This window comes from Bacillus rossius, chromosome 2, assembly GCF_032445375.1.
Source record: "Bacillus rossius redtenbacheri isolate Brsri chromosome 2, Brsri_v3, whole genome shotgun sequence".
NCBI lineage: Eukaryota > Metazoa > Arthropoda > Insecta > Phasmatodea > Bacillidae > Bacillus > Bacillus rossius.
In genome coordinates this window covers 72,758,253-72,783,401 of record NC_086331.1, presented here as the reverse complement: position 1 = coordinate 72,783,401, position 25,149 = coordinate 72,758,253, and the positions used below count along the sequence as shown (strand labels likewise).

At 36.4% G+C, this 25,149-nt stretch overlaps 1 protein-coding gene across 4 annotated transcripts in view; it reads left to right on the top strand.

Annotated features, from left to right (window-relative positions):
* Positions 1–25,149, top strand: part of LOC134529370 (myotubularin-related protein 4) — a 263,105-nt gene that overhangs the window by 30,282 nt on the left and 207,674 nt on the right. For all 4 annotated transcript variants that reach the window (XM_063363357.1, XM_063363359.1, XM_063363356.1 and 1 more), the window contains exon 3: positions 3,238–3,324. In XM_063363357.1, coding sequence (XP_063219427.1) covers positions 3,323–3,324 — 2 coding nt within the window. In that variant the 5' untranslated portion in view covers positions 3,238–3,322. The remainder of the gene's footprint in view (positions 1–3,237; positions 3,325–25,149) is intronic.

Sequence of the window (25,149 nt, the reverse complement as noted above, 5' to 3'; positions counted from 1 at the left end):
TGTACAGTTTTAGGTTATTCTCAAAACACTCATAACCAATGGTATATTAAAGTACTTCTGCGTAAACTATATTTTTAGTTTTGTCTTCCGGCAGAAGTATAAATTGATTTTCTCCCGAACCAGATCTCGACAGAGCAACATATTTGCCCTTGCGAAAAACACTCTTGGCGTAAATCTATTCCTACGTACTTAAATGTTTGTCCCTGGGCCTTATTAATTGTTACCGCAAACGATACCTTCACCGGAAATTGAATTCGTTTAAAGTGAAAAGGCAAATCCGTTGGTATCATAGGTATGCGAGGTATCAGTACTGTTTGCTCTACTGCTGGATCAGTCAATACTGTAGCACCAATCACGTTATCGCGAAAGAATTTTACTTGGAGTCTGGTTCCGTTGCATAAATTTGGTGGTTTAAGATTCCTTAGCAGCACAATTGGACAGCCAGTTTTTATTTTGAGTGAATGTGAGGGAAGGCCACTCGGATTTAAAGAATTTAAAAATTCTTGTGGATAATGTACCGCATCTTCTTGATCCATTACTTTATCAATGGACCTGTAGTTCACTCTATCTCCTGGAAGTTTACCCAGTATCATGTTATTGATGTCGTCAACGCTACTGTTTCTAGCTTCCAATATTGCCCTTTGACACATCCACTGGTAGTCTTTGTTTTCTATATGGACTACATCTGGGTATACTTTAGAGATTAGGTCTTCAATGCTAGTCATACATGCGCGTGCAATACTTAATACTTATTTGGCTACAACACTAATACTTACATTTTAAATATCGCGATATCTTTTGAATGAAACGTCCGAATTGAATAATTCAAAAAGTTCTAGAAAGGTATTGAATTCGTCTTGAATATGCAGTAATTTATTTTGATAAGGATTAATACCAAGGTACACAATAAGGAGTTTTTGAAGCAACTGCATTTTAATTATTTAAAAAAAAATAATAGAAAACACTAATTGTGAGATAACTACAATAGTTAGACATATGGTTACGCAATATTTTTTGAAGACAATTATATGTTCTGCAAAGTGGTAGTACATTGTTTTGTTCTATAATCGATAGGTTTCGCAGCGCACGCCGTGTAAGGATTTTTTCGGGTCATTTTTTTACACTTTGGGTTACCTTATTGGACTTTTAGTAAGGATACCTAATGTTATTGATTATATAATATAGCCTATAGCCTTCCTCGATAAATGTACTATCCAACACTGAAAGAATTTTTCTAATCGGACCAGTGGTTCCTGAGATTAGCGCATTCAAACAAACAAACAAACAAACAAACAAACTCTTCAGCTTTATAATATTAGTATAGATTTTACAGACTTGAAACTTCACAGTAATGTTCCTTATGTTACGCAGGATGACATTTTCCAAAAATTAGATCCCATGGGTGGTTAAAACCAGGCAACAGTGGCTACTTTGTCTGCATGAGAACAGGATTTTGCATTGTTCATGCCTTCTGCGTCTCCATGGCAACGGGCATCGCGCGGCAGTGGCGTACCCACAAGGAGGGCATGTATAATGAGCGGCTCAAGAGTGATCTGCCTGTAGACTGCCGTAGCGAAGTACGGGTACATCAGTTGTACATTGCGTGCACGAGTCGGGAATCCATCGGTGCTATTCATTTTCTCTCCGGTACATTATACAGCATTGTAATAAATTTTCACTGAATTTTTTTTATTTACCATTACTGTAAATGGGAGATATGGCTTAATTTTTTTCCATTAGTATAGCCGTGCGAAGCCGGGTCGGGCAGCTAGTAAATTATACATATCTTTGTATCCTATTAATTTTGTTGCTGTATATCCACAAAGTGAATGCAAAAGTAATCAAATGATTTTAATTCCTTATGATTAAATTTACTTAGTTTCCCCTTTCCCTACAACCAATTTTATAGATTTTGTTGTGCAGTTAAAATCATCCTCACAACAAATCAGTTGGAAACTGTCTGTATAAAAAAACAATCTTTAAAAAAATTTTTTTTACAAATAAGAAAGGCTACTTGAAATTGACCACTTTTTCATCCCTTAGGTTTTGAATTTTACAAAATGGTGAAATTTTTGTTGGTAGTTTTCTTAAGTTTATTATTGGTACCAAAAATATTTTTTTATGCATAATTAAATTCAGATATATAAATATTAATCTTAAAATTTAACTTTTTCATCCCTTAGGGGATGCATTTTGCAAAATATGAAAATTGTGTATGTAATTTTAATATTTTTTAAATGTTACTCAATACCATTTAACACCTTAATTTAATTTGGATATAAAATTATTATACTTACTTAAAAATATCCTTTTTCACACCTTAAGGGTTAAATTTAGCAAGAAATAAAAATTAGGTTTTGGTATTTTTAGTATGTTTATTATTGGTACCCAATATAATTTATTATGTTTAATTAAATTTGGAGGTGTAATTATTAATCTTAAAAAACATACCTCTTTTTCAAACCTTAGGTGTTGAATTATGCAAAATAAAAAATTATAGTTATTTGTATTTGTTTGTTTTTTATTGGTACCTAATATAATTTATCATGCTTTATTATATTCAGAGTTATTATTACTAATCTTAAAAGTATACTTACTTTTTTTTCACCCCTTGGATGTGAAATTTTGCAAAATATAATTTTTTTTTGTTGGTATTTTTAGTTTGTTTATTATTGGTCCCCAATATCATTTATTACTCAAGTTAAATTTGGTGCTATAATTATTAATATTAAAACATAACTTACCCCTTTTTCACCCCTAAGGGGCTGATTTTCGCTGATTTAAATTTTTTTTAAAATGTCTTTGCATGTGGTTTTCGATTGATGCTCGAACAGACGAACAAGCAAACAAACAAAAATTTTAAGAACTATATTTTTGTGTTCTTAATAATGTAAGTAGCCATTTTCAATAGTTTTTTCATAATTTCATGCAATGTACAGACTTTTTGCTCAGACAGTTTTATTATTAAGACAGTTTTATTATTAGTGTAGATTTATTGTTTTAGTTTTTATCAACAAGTTAGTTAATTTCAAGTAAATCTCAAAAAGGTAAGGTAGTGGCACTAGTTAATGTGACATGAAATAATCCACCTGTCTTGTCTCATGTAATATTTAAAATTAATTATTTCATGTAATTACTTTAGTATGTTTAGTTTTATATATTTACTGTCTATGATATTGGTAGGCCTATATGTGAAGTTTTTTAAGATTGTGTTTTTAATTGTCCTCTTGTTTCTAGATCGAATGACAGCAGCACACTTACCAAAGAAGAAGTGATGAAGTAGACTGACGGGTACTGCTAAAAACGTTTACAGACAAAACACATGTATGTATTAGCATTTTTTTTATTAAGTTACATTAATTTGGATTGAGTATTGTTCCAACTTTCAGTTATCAGAGAGTTGAATAAAGTTTACCTTCACTTCATATAAAAAGTTAACATCAAACTGCCGGTTAACTTTAACTTTACAGTAATCAGTATAATCAAGTTTTTATACTGATTGTCCTTATCTTCACACACTATGCTGTTACACTTCATCAGTTACACCTGCCAAAGTCGATATAGTTTGTGCAGCATTTGTAGCTAAACCCGGCTGAAAGAAAGGATTATCTTAGTACAAAGTAATGTCCTACGTAGCTTAAAGTAGTGACAGAAATGTGACCCCCGCATTTAGAATTTAATTTACTCGTATATCTCTCTAAATGCTCACTTAATCGTTAAACATTTTGCTACTAAGAAGGTTTTGCCTGAATGCTTTAGGCACAAGCATGCACATAACTTGGGGCCTTCGTACAAACTGCACTGCAGCTATACATGAACACCAAGAATGTAAGGATAATCTTGTTTATCTCTGCTTGAAACCAGTGGACTACTTATTTAATTGCTTATTTTGTCTTCCATGACCTGATTTCTGTCATTTATGGTGAATTCTGTTTAAAAAAAATTAAATTTTAGTGTGACAATGTGCTGCAAATTAAGATTTTTTTGGGTACAGATTTATCAGTCCTTAATTTAATTTGTGAACTTTAATTTTCAATTATTTTAGAGTATTAATTTAAATTTATTACTTTTGTTGTACACTCTTATTTAATAAATCTTTTCTTCACTGGTACCCTGAGGCGTTCCCAGTGCTAGAACTGATATTTTGATGACCCTTTGAGGGCACAGCATGCAGCCTCATTTTTCTCCCGCTTCACTACACGAAGACCCCCTGAAATTACTGCCGGCCTGCATGACACTGTGTACTTCACTCAGCTGCACCCAAGTGACCTCTCCTTCTCAGCGCTTGCTTGAGGCAATTTAGGTCAGGCTCCGGATTCAGATTCCCTACCGTCCCGCCACGTCTGCAGGTCCGGTTGAGCCCAATTCCTACTGTGACTGCAGTGTCCACCCACCCCACCCAACATCCTACTTTCCCCGAACTCGACCAATAGCACTGACCAGCTATAACCCTTGCGGTCTGGGTTACAGACCAAGGCCAGTCCTCTTAACTTTCGAAGCTACTGCAAACACCATCTAACGGAGAACTCTACTACTAAAACTGAGGTAGTCCTCATCCTGCTTGTCAGAGGGTGACACCTGTCAGTGCACTCGCCGGTGTGCTCCAAGCTTAGCAGTTGCGCTCTGCATATCCCCTCATGGTTGTCTCGAGACCACATCTCGAGTTAGTTTTTCTGCCTCATGGCAGCGCATCACTGGTTACATACTTGCCAACTTGTACGATTTACACATAAAATGTACGGGAAATCATACTGTTGTACAATTGTACGGCCATATCTGTTATGTTACTGGTTTTCCGAAATTTTTACATTATTAAAATAAATGCAGAAGATTTTGGTACCGTATCAGCAACTGCATGTCTGTCTAGGTCAAATAATAATTTAAAAAAAAAGTCATGTGGGTCATGTGTTTCTTTATTGGCTGCTACACCCCAATCATCTACAGTTTGATTTTTTTGTTGAAATGGTTTGGCTCTGGCTATTGGGCATCTAGTGGTCTTTGGTCGTTCAGTGAATTAGTGTTCAAGATGGCGTTGTGGTTTGGATTACAATCTTGAACTTATACTTTTATGTAGTTTGCCTTAAATTACAAAATGAGTGGGAAAACCAAGCAGTATTTTCAGGCATTCAGAGACATTTTGAGACACTTCCCGTGTCTCATGTTATTATGTTTAATGTTTAACTATGTTTAATTTTAATGTTAACTTAATTTTTTAGTTAATGCTTTCATATTTATTTTTATTTATGTCTTCAAAAGTCTCAGTTAAAATTAATCAAAGACTTTGGTTTTCCGTGCGGCCATTTATCTCTGTTGAATGGACTTGTCCACGTATGAAAGAGGAGGAATTAGCGGAGGGAGGTGGATGACGTCACGGGAGTGTGACGTATGCAGGAGAGAGACGGTTTGGACTCTGGCGACGACAGTGGCTCGCGGGCGGTTGACCGACGACGGGACAGCTGATAGTTCCATGAATATGGGGTGTCAGTGTAGCTACGTGCACGGGGAGTATGGACGCGACCCACACGGTCGTTGTTAGCTGTTAGCCGTGGAGAGTGCTACACGGCGCCGTCACTGCAGCGGCCTGGATCAGCTGATTTTTAATTATAATTCGGAAAGAACTGCAACGTATTTACCGTAAGCGATTTTAAACTTTTCGTGAGTCGCGAGTGTTAATGCACCTCGCCCCGAAGTGCGAAGACCGCTGCCGTTTGACTGTGCTACATGTGTCACCTACACCGAGTTTACAGCCCGGGTACCCGGAGGCACTACAGTTTTTGTAAATTTCTACTACACGGCAAGAATTACTGTAAGTAAAACTTTCATTTGTTATTGGTGGAAGAAGAAGTTGGTTTGGGACGGTAGGCAAGCGTTGGTGTGGACTCCCCCTCTCCCCTGCGTCTTTCAAGTACGGACTTAGACTTATGCGAAGGCCAGGCCTTGGTGTGGTAGGTAACGTGATCGCTACAGCCTGGCATCACTTAAGGATTGTAATTTTTTATGTATTTTTTATGTATTTTATGCCACTTGTAAGTAGTCTGTGTATTATAATTTACCTTTTTTTTATGTGTCAGAATAAATCGATAAATGCTGCAATAATCTACTCAACACATAATCAAGCATTTTATTTTAGTTTTGCGTCCCTACCATGTCCACGCGACTAGCCATGGTGAAGTCAAAGTATGATTGTAACCGGCAGTCCTGGTAGGGACGGACGTGGGCAGCTCGCCCCGGCACGGGGTAGCAGGCTCCAATTTATAAACAAGAATTTCCTTATATCATCAAATCTGATAAAGGTAATACCTATGTTTTTTGTACAGTTTGTCATTGTGACATAAACATTGCACACTGCAGCAAAATTTAAAACCACTAAACACAGCAGTAATGTGAAAAGTGTAGAAGAAAACTGTTGGACTATATTATTTGTAATCCAGTAAGAATTTTAGTTTTGTGTAATTGGCTGCACTGTTTATTTATAGCTGTGCTTCTTTACTCTATGGTCTATGGTTTGTATTAGACAGTGTTTTTTCAGTCAGTATTAAAATCACCACAGCTCGGCCAACAAAGAGTTTTCATTTCTCTACAGGTTATGGGCCCAGTTAACGGGTGTTGTTGGCCAATTTGGCAGTTTGCGTTTCTTGTAATGCAAAGGCACATTAGTCAAGAGGCCTAATGTGTTATGTGTACAACTGCAAATAGCAGGTACAGCATCGGTGGCGCGGTGCCTACGAGTGTGTAGGCTTTTTGTGTCATTTATTGTCTCCGTTTTCATAATTAGCATCATCATGGAGAATACTATTTGGAAGACGAATGTAGACAAGCTGGAAGGCCATTCCAACTGGCATGACTGGAAATTTCAAATAGTCATACTTCTACGAAGTAGTGGACACATGACTGCAGTTGAAGGTAAGCTTATATATCCAATAAAACCAGAAGTGGATGTGCCGATACAGGATATAACGGCCTATAATTCTCAGATGCAGATGTTAGAGAAAATTGAGTTCGGTGCACAGCAAATCATAGTTGGCTATATGATGCCTGCGGTCCGCCAGCTTATAAATGTTTGTGGTACAAGTAAAGAAATGTGGGAGAAATTACTTTATTTATGAGCAGAGGAGGGAACAACGCCAAAATAGACTTTTTAACAAATTTTGTGGCATTAAGGTTATGGATACGAACGAGAGTGTTGCCAAACATATTGCTAATCTAGCCCTTTCACTGCTATTGACGAGGGTAGGAGCTCACTATGTTGTTGCTAAGCTGTGTCTGTAGGTGTTGCACCCTCTGTGCTGAACTAATGTTTTATGAAATCATATAATTCAGATCCTTCTGTTTGATCGCACTGGCGAAGTTAACATTTTATATATATAATTTTTATTTTTGGAATTTTATTATTTTCAATCACATTTTTTTTTTAATTTTTAATTTTTTAAAATTTTTTTAATTTTTTTATTTTAATAATGTTCTATGTTCTTATGTTATCTATTGTATAGGGGCATATGTACTAAAATAAACCACAAATCTTCAAATGTTTGCTTTTGTGTGGTATATCTCAAAGCAAGGCACAATACGTAGTGAAGCATTACAGGTCTTGCAGCAGTAGCGAGTTTCCTTGCGTTTCTTGTTCTTTGTGCATACTATACATTTCCTTGTTGGATTTTTCTTAGACGTCATCTCTAATACTGATGGGAAATGTCTTCCGATAGTCTGGTTGGAAGTTCTTTGTTTGATCGCCTGCCACTTTGAACAGTTTTGCTCCCTTTTGAATGTTTTTCGAGAATTTCTCTTATGAGAGCAAGCTGAAATTGGGCTATTGGTACATTTTTCCCTGTCACCGTTTTGTACAGAATATAATAATTCAGTACTGCAATGTCTAGGAGGTGAAAGAAAAACCTTCTTGTACCATTTACAGATTTTCGTACACTCTCGATACACTTTTATGATCATGTCAGAATTATCAACTGCTCCCATGTTTTCGTTGTAGTTCACGATCCACTTTGGTTTCATTACTTTTTCTCCATTTTTGCGCTAAATCTCTATCATGTCGGCACTATGGCATGTTGTCAACATGTGAACCTCTTGTTGATCACACCACTTTAGCGCTAATAATTTTTCAGACGACCTGAAAGTAGCTTCTCCTTTCTTCAGCTTTTCGTCCATTTTGGGCATTTGCTTTCTTGTTTTTCTGACTGTGCCACATGCATTTGTACCATTGCTATGTAGCCATTCAAAAAGGGTAGGACTTGAGTACCAATTATCGAGATAAACAGTGTGCAGACCTGCCAACCCTCCCGCTTTAGGCGGGAGACTCCCGATTTTGTACCCTTTCTCACGCCCTCCCGATTTGTCATTCAAATCTCCCGATTTTTGGTTCTGTTTCTCTTGAAGTTTCTAATGCAATAAATTTTAGAATTAATATGTTTGTACCATTATTCCGTACAATCTTATAGTAACTACGGTTTGTACCATAATGTGTAGTTATTTTAATAACCTAAATGCCCACAATTGTCGGCTAAAATGCTTGGTTAAGCGTACATCTAAGAAAGAAACGTAGTTATTTACGATAATTATGGAAGCTGTTTTGGTACACGTTCGTCATTGGTGTTTACTAGCCAACCAGAAAAAGGTTTCATTTGTTTTACAAGATAGCGTGTTTTGTCAACATTGTAAACTGTATTTTCGGTGGTGTTGGTTTGAAATAAAGACGGAGTGGATTAATAATGAGTTTATGATACCACTGTTTACATTCGTGCCCAAATTCGCTTCGGTTTGTCAGCCGGCTATGTGTGAATTGTTTGTTCGTCCCCGAACAAATTCGCCTTTGTTCGCGTCTGTTTTCACAGACAAAGTGTAGAGGTAGCATTATAGTACAGTCTTCGAATTTATTCAACAGTGTATGAATAAAAATATTTTTTTGTGGAAGCAGTTGCGTGATGAGTATTTTGTATGCGTTGTTTAGTTGTAGGCCTACTCCGCAATAGGGATTTAATAGAAATAGTGCTAAGTAAGCCTACAGTGAAGTATCTTGCTGTGTACAAGAAGACATTTAGTGACGAATTTCCGTGTATTTTGCAATCGAGGAAAGGTGAACATGCTGCATTTTGTTCTTTGTGTCGTCGTGATTTTTCCGACTCGCATGTCGGAAAGGGCGACTTTGTGAAGCATATAAATACTAAGAAACATGCCGTCAATGCTATGGCATCAAATCAGAAATTAGACGTTTTTCGTGACAAGTCGGAAAGAAGATAGTGTGACAAAAGCAGAGTGTTTGTTAAAGTATTTTATTTTAGAACACAATTTGCCCATTGCTTGTGCTAATCATGCTGGTTTACTCTTAAAAAAAAATTCAAAATTCCCCCCCCCCTCCACTAAAAAAACCTCCTGCTTTTGGACTGGCCAAAGTTAGCAGGTATGAGTGTGTCCTTTTTGCAGGTATGGTTTCAGTAATGTTGCCACAACATTGCCAGATTTTCCTAGGTTCAATCCTGCCTCTTCAATGTCAGACACAGCACCAGTGTAGATTATAAAATCTAGCACAAAACCAGTGTCACAATCACACAATACAAATATTTTTATACCAAAACTACTTATTTTTGAGGGAATGTATTGCTTGAAAAATAATCTTCCCTTGAAGAGCAGGAGACTCTCGTCAATACACAAGTTGGCAAATGGATTCGTTGCAGATCTGAAGGTCTCCCTGAGATTGTCAACAAGTGTGCAAATTTTACCTAGCCTATCACCATTTGCAGGAACTTTGTTGTCTGAAAAATGCAACATTCTCAACAATAAAAGAAAACGGTCTCGAGACATGATTTCTGGGAAAGCTGGTGTTTTTAGAAGAGCGTCTCGGGACCAATACTAGTTTATGCTGATTATTTTTTTGTTCTTATCATAAGCATGCAGACAGCTAAAAATGTGTACATTTCCTCCCAGTTGGTCTTTACCCATTTACTGAGGCGGGAATGCTCAGATGGAGAGGTTGCTTTCAACAATGAAATCAAAGTACCTATTAGTTTCTGTAGCAATATGCTCCATAACTGACTTTGAAAAAATGGTAAAAAAAATCACTAACTTTTTCAGCTTCAGTCAAACAAGTTTGATTACCAGAACTTGTGTCTTCAAAATAATGAATATGAGGCACAAATTCGCCCTGTGTCCAAGCTATTTCTTCTGGTCTTCTTTTTTTTTTTTGCTGTTGGTTCGTATTCTTGCTCTTCATCGCTCGTTTCACTTTCTGACTGTGAACTAGGGAATCTTTGCTTCGCTAGTGATCATGTCGTCAACGTGGAAGGTCCTGGTTGTGATTTATCAGATTCCAAACCATCGTCCCTGCTTGAAATGCTACTCACATCGTCGCCATCACTATCTGCAAGCATTGCTAGCAGCTCCTCATTTGTGTATTTTTTTCGAGCCATGGGTAAATACTACAAAGAACTAAATCAAAATTTTACATACCGTTATACAGAACCACTAAAAATTTGATCCTCTTCAAAGAACCAAAAACATGATCAACTGGTAATAAACAACTAGACCTTCAGTTTACTCATAAACAATTGAAAACAGTGTGTGTTTCGTCATTTCTGCGACCAAACAAGGCATACACAATAAGGTGTGAAAATATTTCCAGAGCTCGAAAAAACTAGTGATGTTATCGTTATCTATGTGTGAACAAAAAAAATAACTGTCCGAGTTGTAAAGTACAAACTCGACACAATCGACTACAGTTCTCTCGAGCATGCACACGCGATGCGACACGTACACACTCTGTTGGGAAAGAAAACAGTTACCGTATCTGTACTCTCAAACCTTGAATGCAGGCCACAAAGATAGATAAACACGACACATTACAGAAACGGCCACTAGATAGTGTTGGTTTATAGACGTACTTATAGGTCTGTAGCAGTGAAAGCGAAAGTAGTGAGACGAATATAGTCGTCCTTCGCACAGGCAATGCTATTTAGATAGGACGGATATATTCGTCCTTAGCACACACAGGACACAATTTACGTACGAATATATTCGTCTGTAGCAGTGAAAGGGCTAGAGAAACTTTAGTTTGAATTGCAGGATGAGACGTGGAAGGAAGATCAAGTTAAGTTACCAGAGAGTTTGTTTCTTAATCGGGTTCTCAATACATTGCCTGGCCAATACTGTGAATTTATGAACGCTTGGGACTCCATGCCTAAGGAACAAAGGACTCTTAAAGTATTAACGGAACGGTTATGTACGGTAGAACGTCGTTTACGAGATAGAGATTCTATAGAAGATAAAGCATTTTTGTCAAACAATAAAAGAGAGTTGCCTCGTAAACCCTTCCCACCAAGCCAAGGGCGCACAAAAAAAGGAAAAACTTGCTTTTTCTGTAAGCGTGAGGGTCATTTTAAAGTAAATTTCCCTAAGTTAAAAAATAAGGAACTGAAAGACAATGTAAAGGACTTGGTTTTGTTTGCCAGGGCATATAATGCTGATCAAAATATTTTTGACAGTGATGATTTTTGGGTTATTGACTTGGGAGCATGTGCCCATATGTCAAAAGTGAATAAGTTCAAAAGTCTTGATCACAGTTTTGAAGGTAAAGTGAGTATTGCCAATGACGCTTCAATTAGTTGTGTTGGTAAGGGTGACACTGAAACTGTTTTACCTGGCGGTAAGGTCAAATGTATTTCAAATGCTCTCTATGTACCAAAGTTGGCTTCAAATATGTTATCAGTTTCTAAGCTCTCTGAAAAAGGGTTTCATGTTGTTTTTGAAGAAAATGAGTGCAAGATCTATGCAAAACATGGTGTGCATATAGAAGGTACACCAGACTTTAAAGCTCCCAAAGTTAACGGTGTTTACATGCTAAAGGTGTCTCAATCAAACACACCATCCAGTGAATCTGCTCTCATAGCCATTGATCAGTTCACGTGGCATCGCAGATTAGGCCATCTAAATCACAATGGCATGTGCAAATTAAAGCAGTTATCTACTGGTTTAGCATTCTCAGACACAGGTTACCAGCCATGTACAGAATTTTTGAAAGGCAAACAGACAAGGCAACCCGCTTCAAGAAGATGAAGAAAGGGCAGAAGTGCAACAAAGAAGTTAGAATTAATACATTCTGACATTTGTCAAATGAGTGAACCCACCTGGAGTGGAGCTAGATATTTGCTCATGTTTACTGATGATTACACACGTAAATCCTTTGGTTATCTTCTCAAACGTAAGAGTGAGACATTCACCAAATTTAAGGAATTTAAAGCGAAAGTTGAAAATGAAACTGGATGTTGCATAAAGAAAATGAGGACTTATAATGGAACAGAGTACACATTTGGACAATTTGCAGATTTTCTCAAGTCGTGTGGGATTGATCATCAGAAATCCGTTCCTTATGTACCGGAAAAAAAATCAGAGTTTCTGAAAGGATGAACAGAACAATTGTCGAAAAGGCTAGATGCATGCTCCTAGATGCTGCCTTAAAAGAAATATTCTGGGGTGAAGCAGTTATGACTGCTATTTATCTAAAAAATCATTCCCCAACTGCAGCTGTCTTAGGAGCAACACCAGAAAAAGCCTGGACTGGGTTGAAGATTGACTTAAGTCATCTTAGAGTGTTTGGCTGTAAAGCATATGCCATAACTCATGGTAGAGCCAAAACAAAATGGACCCAAGATCACAAGAGTATATAATGGTCGGCTATCAGGAAGGAACGAAGGGCTATCGCCTCTAAAACCGAAAATTCCCAAAAAGGATGACCATTGCTACAGATGTAAAGTTTTTGGAAACTGTTTTTCCAAACAAAAGTTGTCAAGACGTAAGAGTTGTAGAAAAATCTACTCCAAATATTGTGGTTCTACCCCAGAATTAAGGCAGTGGCGGTTCCACGAATGGTGTCGCAGATGTGGGAAATGAAGTCAACACCTCATCAAGGTCCCAGGAATCTCCTGCATTCAATGGGTTCGACTCCAGTGGCGGTTCCACGAATGGTTTCGTAGATGTGGGAGATGAAGTCAACACCTCATCAAGGTCCCAGGACTCTCCTGCATTCCATGGGTTCGACTCCAGTGGCGGTTCCACGAATGGTGTCGCAGATGTGGTAGATAAAGTCAACACTTCATCAACATCCCAGTAATCTCCTCCATTCCATGGGTTTGACCCTGCCAGTGTTCCTGTGGATATTGTTAGGGACAGCTGAAATGTGGACGTGTTACCCGTTGCAGACCAGAAGCATTCAGCTCAGCTTTCCAAGATGCACGTAATTCCAGATTGTGTTTCATATCTGTGTACCAGTGGGGAGCCAGCCTCATATTCCGAGGCAATAAAATCTAGTGCTCGTGAGAAATGGTGCATTGCTATGCAAGATGAGATAACCTCATTAATGAACAATAATGCATGGGTATTAGTTGATAGACCACTCAATTGTAATGTTGTACAGTGCAAGTGGCTGTATCGAATTAAACAACTATCAAATGGTGAAGAAAAATATAAAACAAGACTAGTTGCTAAAGTGTTTACACAAAAATATGGTCTTGATTTTGTGGAAACGTTTGCTCCAGTGATGTCGAAAACTTCACTTAGATTGTTGTTAGCTTTATCTGTACAATTAGATTTAAGTATTGATCATTTAGATGTTGATATTGCATTTTTGCATGGTGAACTATTTGAAATGGTTTACATGACCGAACCTGAAGGTTTTATAGATAAACAAAATGCAGAAAAGGTATGTCTTTTAATGAAAGCCATTTATGGCTTAAAGCAATCATCTAGATTAGGTATCATAAGGTAGAAAATGTCCTCTTACAGTTAGGATTTCAAAAATCTAAGTATGATCCTTGTGTTTACTGCAAAAACAATGCTAGTTCTTTCACTATAATTTAATTATATGTTGATTATTTCTTGATATTTACCAATAATGAGAAGGAAAAGTGTGAATTTAAAGGAAAACTATGAACAAAATTTAGTATAAAAGTTTTGGGTGAACTCAGACTTTTTCTTGGTATTAATTTTGAAAGATATGCAAATGGTTTAAAAATTCACCAAAAGAATTTCATTGAAGAGTTGTTAAAATTCTTTAATATGTAACATGCAAAAACAGTAAAAATCCCTTTAGAAATGCACTGTAAATTTGATTATTGTAGTACTAAAGAGACTCCAGATGTCCCATATCAATCTCTTATTGGATGTGTATTGTATCTAGCGATTACAACAAGACCTAACATTGCTTATGCTGCAAGTTTTCCTAGCCTATTTAACAGATGTTATAAGAGGGAACACTGAATTGCTACTAAAAGGGTATTGCACTACCTAAAAGGCTCAATAGACTTAGGTATTTGTTATTCTAAAAATGAAAGTGAACTGTTTGGTCTAGTCGATGCAGATTGCGCACAAAGTATGGTAGACCGAAAGTCATATACAGGCTATATATTTATGTTAGGAAATGGTCCCATATCATGGGAGGCCAAGAAACAAAGTAGTGTTGCACTTAGCAGTACAGAAGCTGAGTATATTGCCACTTCTTATGCTGCTAAAGAAGCTATATATTTAAAGGGCTTGCTCAAGGAGCTTACTAATGTTGACAAACCTGTATTATTGTACAATGAAAATCAAAGTGCTCAGAAACTAGTTTATAATCCCATGTTCCGTAATAGAACAAAACATATCGATATAAGATATCATTACATTAGAGAAGTTCTTTCACATAATCATGTGATTGTGGATTATATGTCTACAGAAAGGATGTTAGCCAATATGTTAACAAAATCATTGTCCCGTATAAAACATAACTTTTGCATAAGAGGTATTAATATGTGTTAATGTATAAACTTTAAAGTTGTTATGTCTTACTGGATTAAGGGAGTGTGTTGGACTATATTATTTGTAATCCAGTAAGAATTTTAGTTTTGTGTAGTTGGCTGCACTGTTTATTTATCGCTGCGCTTCTTTACTCTATGGTCTATGGTTTGTATTAGAAAGTGTTTTTTTCTGTCAGTATTAAAATCGCCACAGCACGGCCAACAACGAGTTTTCATTTCTCTACAAAAACAAAATTCAGAATTACTTTGTGAAAAATGAAAACGTGGATAGTGCCGTCACAGAGTATATAAGTGAACCAGAGATGAAATAGAGGCGCGGTCTCTTTGATCCTGGCGAACTTGACAGCAGACAGTCGAAAAGTTGGCCGCCATGTTTGTGGCGTGTGCGCTGCTCATAAACACATGTTGAATGCTACGTTTTCCTGAAGTATGTATCATTATTCCGTAAAATTTCTACTCGACACACAATTATATTCAATTTGCCATTAAGGTTTAATGCGTGGACCATACGTAACGAATGCATTCAGTTACGATTCATGCGTAGATTGGCTAGTGGTGAAGTATTATGAGATGGTGATTTTTTGTTGTGTTAGAGCATGTTTAATTAAGTGACGAGCCTATTTGTCCGTGTGTGACGGCGTGTTTGCATAGGCAACTTACGAAATATTTTATTTGCGTGAAATCAGAGGTTAAACAGCACACAATCCATGACCATATCTGCATACAAGAAAATATAGTGGGAAGACCTATATCAAATTTGTTGCATTTGATCCTTCAGAAATATTAAAAAAAAAAAAATACACAAATGACGTGCACACTAATCATTCCTTTCTTTTGGTACGTACCTAAGTGAGTAAAGCATGGAAAGTATTAGGCCTAGTTCTAGGACAGTAGGTAGTCAACCTGTTGCAATAAATTCAAATTATATAGTAAATATCAGGAATAGCTTCTCGTGCAAAAGTCTTGAAAAAAAAATCCCTGTTTTTACTAAAGAACTAACTTAATCTAATTTGGGTGAAAGTTCCATATTGCGTATCCAAGTTAACCCTGTGGTCCTGATGGTACAATTCTGATGGCACGGTCTTGTACAGCTGACCCTGTGGTACATGATGCATTTTTTTTTTTAGCAGTGGGAGAGACACGTAGCGCTGAGGCGTAGCGCGAAACCTGATGTAATTTATCTAACAAATAATTTATTTTTTATATCAGCTTTCGCGCTGTAAAATGCATCGGCGCTACGCTCATCCCCACTGCTAAAAAAAGCATCATGTACCACAGGTTCAGTTGTACAGGATCATGCCATCAGGATCATGCCATCAGGATCAAAGGTATATCTGGATACACCTGGATACACAACACGGAACATTTACCCTCATTTGTTAAGTATGATAAGGTTAGATTACATTGGGATAAGGTTTATTAGGTTACAATTATGTTTGGTTAGGTTTACCTTAGGTTAGGTAACAACTGATTATGTTTCAATGTTAATGAAATCATTACTCAACACTATATGTACCCACTTGAAAAAAGTACATATAAATGAAAATGTTAGCCCATCACTTATGTTTTAAAGCACTCTTTTGATTTTACTCGAACACTTATAGGTCTATAAGCAGCTATTTTATTTTAACACGCTAGGCCAATTTTAATCGCGATAATTCCTATATTCGTTTACTGCATAAGTTAACAAACCCACATTACACTCTAAAATATTACTGATAATTAAGATAACAAATAGAAGAAGGAAAGTAACAGCCACATTTTGCAAGTTGTGGAATCAACATTGCAGAACTTAAGGTACTAGTTTGACACGTTATTTTTACTTACAGTATTTCATCTATAGGAAATCTGAAGAAGCTTCTTTTTTCAGGTTAACCACTGTTGTTTGAACAGTTTGGTGCCGAGCACCAAGTGGCTCCAAAACGTTTACGAAACTCATTCATTTTCATAAAACTGATCTCTGCAGCATCCCAAAGTTTAAAACGCTATAACAACGCCAGAATTATACTTGCCACAAAAATGGCGGCTAGCCTACGATGTGTCAACACGGCGAGTTCGGGTGTGCACAGCTGATTTCGCCTCTGGTTCTTATCTCCTCTGTGGTGCCGTCATCATAAGTGAAGTGTTTGTTCACGCATTTCATTGTGTCATTAATAAATATATTGAAAAGCAGAGGTGATAGCGAAATAGCAAGTGTCCACCTCATTCCAAATCATATCATCCAAAGAAAATAAAATTTGGCACCCCACCCTTTCAGATTTTCTTGAAATTGTTTTTACTGCATCTATGGACAAATATAACGACCCCCTCCCCTTCTTTTACTAACTTCGCTTTAGTTTTTTTATATATATATATATATAAATTGGCCGATCTGTTATTTTGCGGCACAAGGTGAAAAAGGCATTTTTGAGTAAAAATCTAATTTTGGAATTCTTATTTAATACGAAGTCATTAAACTTACAGTTCTTACTGAAATTTCACCAGGATTCCAAAAATCTGGTTGAAAATAACATTACACTTATATTTAAACCTTGTTTTTACTCTTCAAAGTTGGCACTCTTGAATTTTTTTCATCCGTGCAGCAGTTTCTGTAAATGTTCATAACTTTTTTCTAGCTGATCCTATGGAACTGAGAAGGGTCTCATTTGAAAGAAGATGAAAAGTACTATAATCATATTTATAATAAAACACAATGTTATTTGATGTTATCATTCAATATAAAGATAAAAAAAGGTTACATTGCCGAAAAGTGGCATGTTGGCGGTAAATCGTTATTAATGCAATAGTTAGAATAATTATATTAATGTAATTATTACAAATAACAAATAGCATGTACACTTTAAAGTTAGTTAAGCTTATTTTACATTAGGTTTACATTTATTAATTAATAGTAAATCATGTTTATAAAGAGCAGTGACTCACAGCAGCTGGGCAGTGACTCACAGCAGCTGGGCAGTGATTCAGAGCAACAGGGCATAGACAAGTTGCAACATGAAAGCTACATGTCTGTACAAGCAGCTAGTCAGAGGGACATTGAGCCCTCTTACTTTAGTTACCTCTGAGACACTGTTGTTACAAGAGCAGTATAGCACTAGCAGTTCATTGTTTATTCATTGTAAACAAGTATAAAAATTGTAAAAAGTAGTTTTGTAAAATAGTTAATTTTAATAATAAATTAATTAATACATAAAATAAAACAGTGAGTTTTGGACCAAGCAAACTGTTTAGTGAGTAGTTAGAGTAATCTGATTTTGTATTTTAAAAAAAATAAATGGCGATATTTTAGTGATATCAAAATAAATGGCAATATGCCAATTCATGTAGCTTACTAACTGTAAAAATGAGTTCAGATGAAGAGTTGTCATTATTACCTAAATACTATTGTGTTGTGGGCTGGATCACTGATTCTTTTGTCATAGTAAATATTTTACGGATAAGAAAGAAACACTGTTGGTTTCAAATTTACCAGATCAAGTATAAGAAATCTTTAATTGGAGGTTAACAAGAACACTTACGCCTAGTTATAATGTATCAGATCAAGTATAAGAAATCTTTAATTGGAGTTTAACAAGAACACTGACACCTAGTTATAATGTATATTTGTATCACTTATTGCAGTATACCAAATATTTTGAAAATTACAAAAAAGTGTTGTGACCCAAACAATGTCCAAAAAAGTAATTAAAGAATGCTTAAGACTGATTTCACTGAAACTAGCAAAAAAAGTAAAAAGCAAAAAAGGACTACTATTAAATCCTGGCAAAAAAGATTTATGACAACTGCAGAAAAATATTGTTTTACACAATGATGACAATGACCAAATACAGTTAGACTCCCAATTAACCGGGGTAATGAATGGCAAAAATATGGTTAAGCAAAATACGTTTAAAGCAATATTAAAAAAAATTATTATAATTTTTCCATCCCGACTATGTAGATGAATACTATAACACCCGCACCTCAAGTAACGCCCTAATTTGTTCGAGAAAAACAGCGCTATTCAAGTATGTTTTTTTCCATAAGAGAGAGTTTTAATCAAAATAATTTTTTTTCCAAACAGGTTAGTTTACTTGCTGACTACCATTTTAATCAAGACACTACTCCCGTTAAAATTAATTTACATTTCTAATATACATATAAATACATTTCATGTACATTTAAATAAATGATGAATAACATTTAGAGATTAAACAACCTAAAATTAAATGTAAAAATTCACATACTGCATTGTGTACATAATAGGGCTTGGGAATAACATTTTTTCCCCCATGTAGGCTTTACCAACATTTATGATTTACAAAATAATAATGTTACTAAAATAGTCGGAGGCAGAAAAAGAAATAGCAGAATATAAAATGCATTAACTTTTTATTTTATTAGAATGATTATTTAACCTTTAACGTAGTTCCCGACTATGTTGTTTTATAAATGTGTGTCTGCCATGAGATGCCACTAGCACATCCTAGTATCGAGAGGTAAACTACCCCAGATATCTTATAGTTTTTCTCTCCGAAGATGATGCTGTCATGCCTAACATGCAGGATAATTTGTAGCAACAGTTGTGTAGATAACTTTACAGTCTTGCATACTACTAAGAACCAGATGTCCCTTGCTGTATTTGAAGTAGTTCGCCTCAAGGTCAATGTATTTTTAGCTGTATTCAAGGAACATTAAAGAGATTTGTATGCCTGGAACTCTTAATGATTAAATTTCTTGTAAATTTTGAAACTAGACAAATTTACATGTGTACTTTCTTTCTGCAATGAATTGTATGCTAATATAAACTAGCAACAGTTTTATCAATCCCTCCTGGCTTTTAGGTTACTTATTATTCACTAGTGTGTGTAGCTTGTTTGGTATGTTGAATATCAGTCAGTGTTATTTCAGTGATGATAAATAATTAAGGCCCACTTGTCAGTTAGCTAAGTAAAATTGTGATTTGTAACATCACGGTTAGGTTACAAAAAATAAATCTGCACAGCATAAAGAAATGATTTAAGATACATTTATTAATAACATTGCAAAGTGACCTACCTGTAAAATGGCTCTACTCATACTTGATAACAAGAAAAAGTTAAGTGTGATTATTGTCAGTATTCATAGAAAGTTAAGCATCAATTACACATATTTGTCATTTGATGGTGGCATTCATATAAAATACAAAAATGAACAGCTAAGACACAAAACCCTTGGCAAGCAACCTCCTGCCACCCTATCAAGCCTCTTCACGATATTCCACGCTGCTTACAGAGACCACCCATACCTTACAGAGACCCTTACAGTTTTCGACCACATGTCGACCAGCAAACCAAGGCTGGAGAAGTTAACAATCTCATCTGGGTAGTGAAAACTTTGCCTCGAATCATGACTGGGCAAGCTGGCCTAAGTGCTGCCTGTTGAGTGTGATATTTTTTGTAAGTATTGAGAAAATTCTTGTTAAAATGGCAGATTTAAATATTTTTTCTGTATATTCAGTGGAATTCTGCAAACTTCTTTTAATTATTTGTGGCAGTACATGTAAACATAATAGATTGTTTAAATTTTTTGTATTGTGGCACGTACCATAATATGGGGTATCCTTACGATACTTAAGTTTTACACCTCATAATATTGCCACCCTCACTTCTTCTTTCTTTATCCATTGTGGCTGCTAGGAATGACAGATTTGTCTGACAAAGTTACCTAATGCATGTTATGTACACTAATTTGTCATGGGGTTTTTGGTGTCAATTCGTTTGTGTGAATTTTTTTTAATTATAGGTTTATGTTTCTGTGAATGTGCCGGTGAATAGCAGATTCTTATTAAAAATATCTCCAACCTTCTGGTTTAAAACTTAATTTTCTCAAAGAATCTGGGAGTGTATATAAAGTTTTGAATTTTACAATTTATGCCTATTATGTGGCAGTGGCATCCCCCTTGGTTTCCTCCCACAATAACCCCACAAAACTAAACTAAAAAAAAAAAAGTGATTAGAAAAATTAATCTACTCCATCTGATCTTGGAAGTACAGTAAACTCCCGGTATATCGCGCCCCGATTGATCGCGGAATCTGGTATATCGCGGGTCAAACCTTGTCCCCCAGTCAGAAATGAATAATAATGGAATAAATGGTTGACAGCCGATTAGGATAATTTTGCGTTGTAACTAACAAACTAAGCATCGGGCAGAAAAAAGCCTAGGCGTAGAAAATGTCCGCAGTGAAATTCTAAACAAGATATCTCCGTACATTATTCCTCTATCTTGTAGGGTTTTCAAATTATGGTCCAATCCAGCCCAGTGATATTTTCTGAAACACTAGTTCTTAACGTCGCTTTATCTCACAAATGAAGCATCGGACAGGGGACCAGATAAAGCCCACCGTCCAGCGACATTATCCAGCGTGACTGGGCTGGGGATTGATGTTGGATAGGCTTGGTTGTCGGCAAGCGCTGGGTAGGGAGAGGCTAGCCGAGAACATGGAGAGAGGTAGAGATTAGAGCGGGCAGAAACACCAGGGGGAGTGGGGGAGGGAATGTGTTCACGCAGCACACAGGCAGAGCATGAGTCACTTGACTGAGCAGCATCGCTGCGTACAAGGCAAAATCAGGTAGTCCGGTGTTTAAAATTCCACTCCAGAATCTTAATTGGTACTTTACTGGACATCTGTATATAAATGTTTTGTTACAACTTAAACCTACAGACGTAATATTATTGGGTAATTCATTGTATTATAAAAGTTCATCTTTTTACTTTGGTATAATGTTTTAACATTAAATAGTAAAGTAAATCGGCTAGCGTATTTTTAATCTTTGCCCAGGAATTCCCAGTTGTCTAATATTTACGTGAACCATACTGTACCACTTTTGCCGTGAGGTAGTAAACAAGTCCCGGAAATGTTTATGTGTAGCGGTCTCCCGACCTTTAAACAGAGGCTGGGGAATATAACACTTGCCGATCCGAGCCATACACACTCAGCAACTCGACACAGCGTTTGGTGAAATAAGTAAAGACAAAGTTTAACACAGTTTTTAATACGACGTCACTGATTGCGCTAAAATTAAATTGGCGCAATTTTTGTTTCCCACATGTGACCATTTATAATTTACTGTAAGCATGGATAATAAAGTTTAACCACTTGACACAATAGACAATTCTTTATTTTTTATTGTACGAATGCTAGAATCGTTTTTTTCCTGTATCTGCGGCCTGCTTCTACAAAAGACAAGCTATCTGTAAGTAAATCTAGAATTTTTATTTTGTCAATCAAACTCGGTACTTTGCGATTCATATTCGGTTTGAAGTATCACTACGGCCTTTCTTTTTAGAAGACTTTGACCACAGAATCGTGTGTAACCGCACACACTGCACTTACTTTGTTACGGACACTGACGAAGCAGATACTGTGGCTAACACAACGAGACTGGCAGCAGCAGCTTGTGTGCCGCACGTGTGTATGGCGGCGTGTGGCGCGCCCGTAGGCCGTGCGACAAACTGTGCGCGGCACGCGGAAAAATAAAAACAATTCAACATTTAATATTTATCTTTAAAATTTATTATTTTTATTTTTTCACCCGTGTTTAGTGGAAACTGCGGATGCAAAGTCCGCACAAAGGCGGGCCGTCTATACTGTGCGTGCTTGCCGACCTATTAGAACACAGGCGGTGTTTTATGCCTTTTGACCTTGGTCACATCGAAACATTGCGGTTATGCAACAACGCGGGTAAAAGTTATGTCCCCCGACAACCGCGTTGAATAGGGAGTGTACTGTATGTTCAATTTTTGTTTGTAAAATTGTATTATTTTGCATTTCATTGTGCTACTAGCAGGGTTGGGTGAGTAAATTACCTGTAAGTATATTACACGTAATTTACATGTAAAATACGTAGAGACAGGTGTTTTTCGCGATGCGCGAAATCGCGAAATATTAACGAAATTAATATACATAAACGTAAAAACACGAAATTATCAATTACTTAGAGAAATCACGAAAAAAATTAAGAAAAAAACCAATGAAAACAGCTAAACGTCCGTATTTTGATGACTCAATAACAGCAGTTGATTATAATCGATTGTTAACGACTTTCGATAGTCTAGGAAATCGTATTCGTGTCGCGCTATCGCCTCACCAGAGTCGCCACTCGCCACAGTTTGTTAAAATGGCGTGGATGTAATCAAACGTTTTTGCTCGGTTTCGTTTTGTAGCGAAGAATTCTATGTCTTTGACAAGGTGCAAAAAATTCTCATGTGCAAATACTGCAACGTTAGAATAGAGTGGCAACGGAAAGACACGTCCTTGAAACACATAAAAAACAGTGCCTCGCATAACAAAAACAAGGAAAGTCAACAATCCGGTGCAAAAAGGCAAGTTTCGCTGGAATCAGCCTTGTTGACGGCAAAAAAAGCAAAATTTGACAAGAATGAGTTCATTATGTTAACAACTCGAGCTTTTATCGAAGCGAACTTACCGATTGAAAAACTGGATGACCCGAAACTTTGTCAATGGATGCACAAGTACATTGCAGGTAGGTGCTAAAGCGTACGATATTTTAACAGTTTTGTACATTCTTAAGCAGATAATAAATTTTGTTAGGCCTAACTACTCTTGAAATATTCATATAGCTGCGAGTTGTGTTTTTTACGGCACTTATTGGAAAAAGTTGATATAACTTAGTCACAGGTAAAAATAGACGTAGCTAATTGGTTGTTAGGTTAGGACTTGAGCTTTTTAGTCAGAAAATTTTTTGAAACAGTTTCCAGTACTGTGCTTTGTAACATGATTAGGCCTAGTAAATATATGCATTTTTTAAAACCTGAACAATGCAGACAAAAAAGTTTGTATAAATTGTGCAATAATATCTTGTGAATTATCCTACTCGGAATTGTGGTAGGCCTTACAGGTTACAGAGTTTAAAAGGCATACATAGGTCTAGAAAAGTATTTATTTTTGTGGTTTGTATAATTATGTTACAGTAAAAATTTTACAACACATTTTAACTATCCACCACTATCTTTTATTTTTTTTAAGGTGCCGGGACTTGCCGTCTGCCAGTAGAATACGGAAAGGCTATGTTCCAGTGGTTGTTAGCGAGGAGGAACAGAGGTTGAAAGAAGCTGTTAAGGATCAGAGAGTTTCCATTCTCTGCGATGAAACGTCAGATAGAAAGGGACAGTGTGTGCTCGTATTCCTAATAAAAGTGCTTGGCTGTGGGGATGTGTCTGTTTAAAAACTTTTAGTTGGTTTTGTTAAAGTTCTAACAAATGCAAATGCTACTGAATCTTCTCAGGCAATTGTAGGCATTGTTCATAAGTTAGGGATTCATTACGGGAACATTATTTCGATAACGTCAGATTCTGCCAGATATATGGGAAAGTGCATCAACGCCATCAGAATCTTGGTGTCTGAAGATCTGGTTCATACACAGTGCTGGGCTCACAAACTGAACTTGGTGGAAATATTTGGGCCATACAGTTAAGTGATTTGAACAACTGTGTCATACAAACCAAAAACTGGTTTTTGAACACACGGAAAAGAAAGCATGCATACATGCAATTTTTGACTGAAAAGTATCTGAACGATGAAAGGTGCAAACCTAAACTTTTCCCCATCCCAGTTATAACCAGATGGAACTCTTGGTTCAAGAGCGTAGAGTATTTGTATGAATTTTTACATGACGTTGTTGGCTTTGTTGTAAGTGTGGAAAAGAAAGTGTTGCAATCAATTATTTCAAGGCTTTGGCTTCGTGTGAAGTCAACAAGAAACACTCTCAAGCTGTAATGCTTGTTGAACACTGTGCACAGTGCTGCAACTTACTGTTAACACTAGAAAGTAGTAAAATTCCAATGGCACACACACTCAATTCAAAATTGAATGACTTGTCTAAGAGTTTTGTCTTGCTTAATGACTGCTTTTTCTTTGAAAAAACATCTGCTGCACTTTCCAAACTTCCAAAACACAGTCAGACACAACTTACAGGTTTGTTTAAATCTGTAGGCGAAAAAAGTTTATGCAAACTGAACCAGCTGATAGATTCTGACACTGCAAAAGATTTCTTTTCATCTCTTGGTCAGCTTTTTGACCATAGAAACATTATGAAATGTAGTGTAGAAAGTAGTGATGTTTGTCTTTTAGTAAAAAATATCCCTATGCTCAAGGATCTTGCAACAGCAGAACTAATTGTGCCATATTTTGTATTCAGGGAACAGGCTTCAAGTTTGTGCAAGTCAGGTAAAGATGTTGATCCTGTTGCAATTCTTTTATCGTTAAAGTCAGAGCATAGTAAATTTGTTGATGCTGCTGTAAAGGCATTGTGGATACCTGCCAACAATGTTGACTCAGAAAGGTCCTTTTCAATGTATAACAACATCATGTCTGACCGAAGG